At 37.8% G+C, this 6,298-nt stretch overlaps 1 protein-coding gene across 2 annotated transcripts in view; it reads right to left on the bottom strand.

Moving 5' to 3' along the window:
• Positions 1 to 3,664: 3,664 nt before the first annotated feature.
• LOC109191921 overlaps positions 3,665 to 6,298 on the bottom strand; it is a 2,711-nt gene continuing 77 nt past the window's right edge. The window contains exons 1-8 of one of the 2 annotated variants that reach the window (XM_019342608.1): positions 6,002 to 6,298; positions 5,709 to 5,839; positions 5,258 to 5,335; positions 5,121 to 5,165; positions 4,989 to 5,033; positions 4,832 to 4,906; positions 4,434 to 4,530; positions 3,665 to 4,298 (exon numbers count right to left, since the gene is read on the bottom strand). The exon at positions 6,002 to 6,298 is cut by the window's right edge and continues 77 nt beyond it. In XM_019342608.1, coding sequence (XP_019198153.1) covers positions 4,249 to 4,298; positions 4,434 to 4,530; positions 4,832 to 4,906; positions 4,989 to 5,033; positions 5,121 to 5,165; positions 5,258 to 5,335; positions 5,709 to 5,839; positions 6,002 to 6,298 — 818 coding nt within the window. In that variant the 3' untranslated portion in view covers positions 3,665 to 4,248. The remainder of the gene's footprint in view (positions 4,299 to 4,433; positions 4,531 to 4,831; positions 4,907 to 4,988; positions 5,034 to 5,120; positions 5,166 to 5,257; positions 5,336 to 5,708; positions 5,840 to 6,001) is intronic. The other variant, XM_019342607.1, reaches the window with a different exon arrangement.

Raw genomic sequence — 6,298 nt, forward strand, 5'->3', positions numbered from 1 at the left:
GTGCAACATCGTTGCCGTTCCTACCATTAGAATGTGCACCACGAGCAACATTCACGGATCCAACACTTTTGGAATCCATCGACTTGTTCATTATCAAAAATAAATAAGGTTTTAAGATTGTTGGTGATAATGAACCAAAATCGATTTAATATCGTAAAATAATATTTATATATACACACACAAGTATATAAATATTATTTGATATTTATCCGAAATATATATATACACACAAATATATATATAATGGATCCAACGGTTATGTATATATATGTATATCTACGAAAAAGATATACCAATATATATCAACCAAAAAGGAACAAATAATCCTCAGATTATAGGTCCAATCCAACGGCAAAACAAATATGGAGAATGGATTTTGCTTAGAAGCATAATCCAAAACCGAGAGAAGGAAATGATGGCTCGTGTTTGGGTAAGGGTTTTTAGCGTGAGTCAAGAGACCACTCTTTCCTTAAAACCTTATTTGCCACCTCCCAAAAGTGCTACGAGCGTCGTGGCCTAGGTTTCCCAGGATAAAACGCGCTACGGTTCGACGTTTGAGCACCCAAACGAACGAACCCGGCGAACTAGAGCAACAGCCTTGAACACAATTAGGCAAAGAAAGGAGTAGAAGCAGAAGTGTTTTGTAGCTTGAAAACAAATTTCGTGTAGAGCTCTATGCTTTCTTGGTGTGTTGAAGCTTCTACCTTCTACCCTTCTTATATAGGGATGGAGTACTTTATAGCATTAAACAAAGCCATTATCCTTAGCTTTGTAACATCTGAAACAGCAAACCGTTACATGAGGTTTAAATTCAAAATTGAAATTGGAATTAATCCAAAATTAATTATGCAGTTGAAGAATTTAATCCCACGTTCAGCCTTCCAAAGCCGAAACTTTCGGCCTTGTAAAGTCTCGGCCCCAGGCCGAGACATTAGACCAAGTCTCGGTCCCAGGCCGAGACAGGACATCAGTTTCGGCCCCCAAGGCCAAAACAAATGCTGCTGCTCTTAGCCCGCAAGGCCAGCCAATTTCCAGACGACATTCGTGACCGCAGGTGGCGGCGCACACGAGCTCGGGCTTGAATCAAGCCTTTTTCAATCTCGTCTAGTTGGAATTTGATTTGCACCCCCCGCCGAGACATTAGACCAAGTCTCGGTCCCAGGCCGAGACAGGACATCAGTTTCGGCTTCCAAGGCCAAAACAAATGCTGCTGCTCTTAGCCCGCAAGGACAGCCAATTTCCGGACGACATTCGTGCCCGCAGGTGCCGGCGCACACGAGCTCGGGCTTGAATCAAGCCTTTTTCAATCTCGTCTAGTTGGAATTTGATTTGCACCCCCGCCTCCCCCGTCTAGTTTCAATCTCGTCTAGTTGGAATTAATGCTATTTTTCCAACACTAACATCGTCTAAACTTCGCCCCCACTCAAATAATTTTCTGGTTCCGTCCCTGATGTTACCCTTTAATTTGATTTTATAATTTTATAATTTTCTAAGGTAGAGAAATGAAACCAATAATTTGATTTTATAATTTTGCCTTCCAAATACATGTTCAATAAAACTATTTGCTAAAGCAGAACTAAAAGTGATAAAGACAAGTCAAGTTTCATTTCTCGTTGATTTTGAAATCTAGAATTAAAATTGAAAAGACAATCAATAAATTATTTCTAGAATTTACTCAATTTTGGCTGTGCATCTGTCATCCAACAATAATCCTTGTTCCCATTGTTATTTCGTAATTTTTCAATTTTGTAAAAAATTCATAATTTTAGGCAAAATATTGTATTGTATATTATGCTATTACAGATATCTCTTGAGTTGGTCTGTCACCAATATGCAAAATAAAGCGACAACTTATTACTTAGAAATAAACCACAGAAAACGTGGGGTGTTTGGTAAATACATGAGTTTTTTTTGTACTTTTGGTCTCACGACTATAGTGGCACTGTCAGAATTGATCCACGACTTTTAGACCTTGCAATTTTAGTCCACGACTATTGGTTTTTTTGCAAAAATGGTCCTTCCGGCCACTTTTCCGTCAACATTCCGCCGGAGAAATTTTTTTTTTTTTCATTTTTAGCAGGGCTAAAATTGACATTTAACTTATTTCCAAAAAAAAAATAAAAAAAATTGACATTTGACTGGGTATTGCTTTTTTCTGGTGATTCTGTTACCCTTATCCCTCCCACCTGAAGGCACACGGAAACACCATAATAAATTCTGAATAAAGCTTTTTCTGAGAAGGGATGGAATGAAGGATCTTTTAACACCAGAGCGAAATGAAATATGTTTGAGAGATTATACGTGGCAGTTGGAAAGAACACCACCTTCTTGAACATGACAGTGTAGTGGTTATTAACACAAGTTCCCTCTGAGAATATAGGAAGAGGATTATTATCAGCCCCTTCAACATGTTCCCCAAGCTTGAAAAGGTAATAGTACGGTAAGCAAAAGAAACCAAGAATATCAATGCCTCCTTTAAAAATAAAAAGTATTCAAAGGCCAGATCTTATCACATACTTCCTTGCTACCATTTCACGATCCTTGGCCTCTGAGCGATTGAACCAAATACATCCTACACTTTCTAAAATGGTGCTCTGCAGGGAAAAAGGAAGAAGGGTGTCTTACAATTTCAAAACAAATTCTTTGTCACTAAGCTCCATTTTTCTCATTCCTCCAAGAAATCTCAGGGTCAGTTCACATAGAAATGCATTTCATTTTACATAGAGAACACTTCTATTTGTTACCTTGTACTTCATTTTCTTCAAATAAATGCACATGTAAAACATAGCAAGACTAAAATATCATTCTTCACAAATTCTTCCCCAAAACTTAATGTTCTTCAACTAGACCACATTCCCCAAAACTATTGAAGCAAAATCAAGCAACCGTCATCCTAATTTGTCATATATATCATTAAGTAGGGGACTTGGGAAGAGGTTCATGACAGTAGCCAATTTGAATGGTCATGAAAAGGGTGAGGTTTTCAATTTGCTGGAAGCAGGGGCTGGGGTACAAGCACTGGGATGAGGGTGGGTATTAAGGAAAGCTTGGAGCAGGTGGGAGGGATAAGGGTAACAGAATCATCAGAAAAAAGCAATACCCAGTCAAATGTCAATTTATTTTTTTATTTTTGTTTTGGAAATAAGTCAAATGTCAATTTTAGCCCTGCTAAAAATGGAAAAAAATTTCTCCGGCGGAATGTTGACGGAAAAGTGGCCGGAAGGACCATTTTTGCAAAAAAACCAATAGTCGTGGACTAAAATTGCAAGGTCTAAAAATCGTGGATCAATTCTGATAGTGCCACTATAGTCGTGGGACCAAAAGTGCAAAAAACTCAATACATAGTTGTTAGCTTATTTAGTTAGTAAATTTGACTAATTGATAATATCAACTGATTGTGGAAAAATGTTTCGTAAATTAGCTATTAACTAATTACATGTAAAATGAATTAAAAACTGATCGAAAAAGTTACTTTGAGTAGTTGTTTGAATTTTAGTGTTTTAAAATAATAAACTGTTAAAAAATGCTAATTAATCAAACAATTATATTGAATATTTAACCAAGTCAAACAGTTAATAGTGATCAAATAAATCAAAATTGACTAATAAGCTAACTATGTTACCAAACAGAGCCATTGTGTCAACCACGTATTAAAGACATGAACTTAGCAAGAAAAGCACACCATCAAACATATTTTATAGACTAACTTTTTTTTTTTTTTTTTTTTTTTTTTAACAAGAAATGAGATATAGGAAATAATTATCCCAAACTCACTGAATAGGGCGCCATGGCATGTTACAACTGCCAGCAAAAACCCTCTCAGAGCCAGAGGTTACACACTAGAGACATTATTTATGAAACATATGATTTTAACTACTACTTTGTACTATATATAAGTATAGCATTCTCCAACTTTCAGCTTGGCCAGCTACAAAGCTTGGCCAGTCACATAACCACAGCTGAATCTGGAAACATTAATTAGTACTAATATTGATTACCGCTGGATACTAGAGTAGAATCAAAAGAAGAAATGAAGATCCATCTTAAGAGCTAAAATAGATATTCCATATTTTAACTGCCAGTTGAATTAACGAATCTGTAGTCAACGAACACTATCTCAGGGCACACCATCTTAACCACCATATCTCTCTTTTAAAACTTCGGGTGGCTCCTCTTCCATGATGCCGGAACCAGTTGTTGCAAGATACTCTCGGATGGTTGTTTTCCGATCTCCGAGGTATGTGTGATCTAGAAAATTATTGTATGCCACCTCACCAAGATTTGCTGCTGCCAGGACACTACACAAAGGTGTGGGAATCGTTAGTTTGGCGTACCAAAATATAGGAAGAATTACAGGCAGAAAGCTTTTCAAGCAACCAAACTTCTGATGCTTTGGTCTAATAATGGTTTTACCAAACTTTATGAACACTCACCAATGGCGTAGATAAACACGGCAGGGTAAAATATCATCTCGCCAAATCTTGTCGATGTTATATTTCCCATATCTCTGAAAGTAGATCTCTCGGTCTCCTGGGGAAAAGAAGATATATAACAGAAGATAACATGTCAACTTTCTTCATAAATGGCAAGTTAAAACATTGCACAAAAGACGGCAATGTCTTTTTCACATTAGTTGAAGCTGATGTGGAGTTTTATTCAATGATGCTTAGCTAATATTTTAGCTTCTCCAATTAACCCTCACTACCAACCACTATTGACAAAACCCCCACCACCCAGAAATGATGTAGCCAAAAGCAAAAAATCAACCACTATTATTATACAAGAAGGTCAAACAAAAACATCTGATATCCCAATGGATATATCCTACTACCTTTGAGATAAAAGGAACCCTACCTTTACATCTATTCTTAAAATACTCCTCATCAGTATAACGTGCACATAGTACCTGCACAAATAAGTTAAACAAATGTTAGTTGAAGTATTTGTCCACCAAATGTACAATGACAACTTACTCCCATCTTACTTACCGCATGATTTGTGTAAAATAATCCATTCAATGTTTCAGGAGTGACCTAAAGAACAGGAAAAAGTTAGTTGCCTAAAAATGCTAAATGTATGCCATAATTAGTGAAAGGAGAAGGGAGGATATAGCAACTCACAGCAAGAAACCGAAATTCATGCTCCCTTTCTATAAAGGCTGGAATCTGGTTTTATAAAGCAAGAGGTAAAGTTAAGATCACTCCAGAGTCCAGACCTCAATTAAAAACCCGATCAAAGACTATGAAGCTTTCTGTACCTCTGATTTTGGAATTTCAAATTTAGAAATTACGAGGGTTTCGCCTTCACAATGCTCCACACTCAAGCTTGATATTTCCTGAAAGAACAATGGCATCCAGCTAATGAGTCACTGGTTCTTCTACTATGATCATCAAAATGATTAAGAAGGGCATACAAAATCAAGCCTCTAAATGCCCTCGCCCTACAAGAAATTCTAACTTTCCCTGATAGCTTAGCCACAATGTTCTGTATTACTGCCTCATTTACTGATTAGTATAATCTGGCTTGAGAATTAATAGTATTAAAAACGAAATTATCTGCATTACTGAAATGAACTAGAAACATTAAATTCAACTGCTTTTTAACTACTTTTTGATCACTTTCAAAGCAATAAAATAAAATACAAGTTTACAAAAAGAGAAGAAAAAAAAAAAAAAAAAAAAAAAAAAAAAAGCAAAATGAAAAGGTACCTTGGTTTCAGGTCGAGCAATGCCACGCTCGAAGAAGATAGGCGCTGCGTGTGCGAAAACCCTACGGAATCCACTCAATTTGGCGACTCTGAAATTGATCAGATCGGGAAACGTACTTCGAGCACTCCTCTCTGCCGCACAAACGAAAAGCCCCCGATTGACGTTCAAATAAACAAAAAGCAACAAATTCAAAATTCAACAGCAGGGCGAGTACTACTACTAGCAAGCATCAGAAGAACGAGACAGCGAAACTCGAGACAGCAAACACACACACACAAAAAAAAAAAATGTACCTGAGAGGAGGGAACCGAAGCCGCAGATGGAGACGAGTCCGTCGGAAGAGACGACGCGATCGAAGTCGAACTCGGAGGCGAGCTCAAAAGGAGGGATCATGAAGTCGCCGGAAGGCATGGTGGAGGAGAAGCGGCGGAAGGCGGAGAAGCGAAGCGGATGGAGAATAGGAGAAGGAGGAGGAGGAATGTGGGGGAGAGTAGCGGAGAGGAGAGATGAAGTAGGGAAAGGGTAAGGGGGGCAGTGGAAGGAAGATTCGGCATGTGAAAAGAATGGAGGAGGATGAGAAGCGGGCAGCA

The sequence above is a fragment of the Ipomoea nil genome, unplaced genomic scaffold, assembly GCF_001879475.1.
Source record: "Ipomoea nil cultivar Tokyo-kokei standard unplaced genomic scaffold, Asagao_1.1 scaffold0209, whole genome shotgun sequence".
Lineage (NCBI taxonomy): Eukaryota > Viridiplantae > Streptophyta > Magnoliopsida > Solanales > Convolvulaceae > Ipomoea > Ipomoea nil.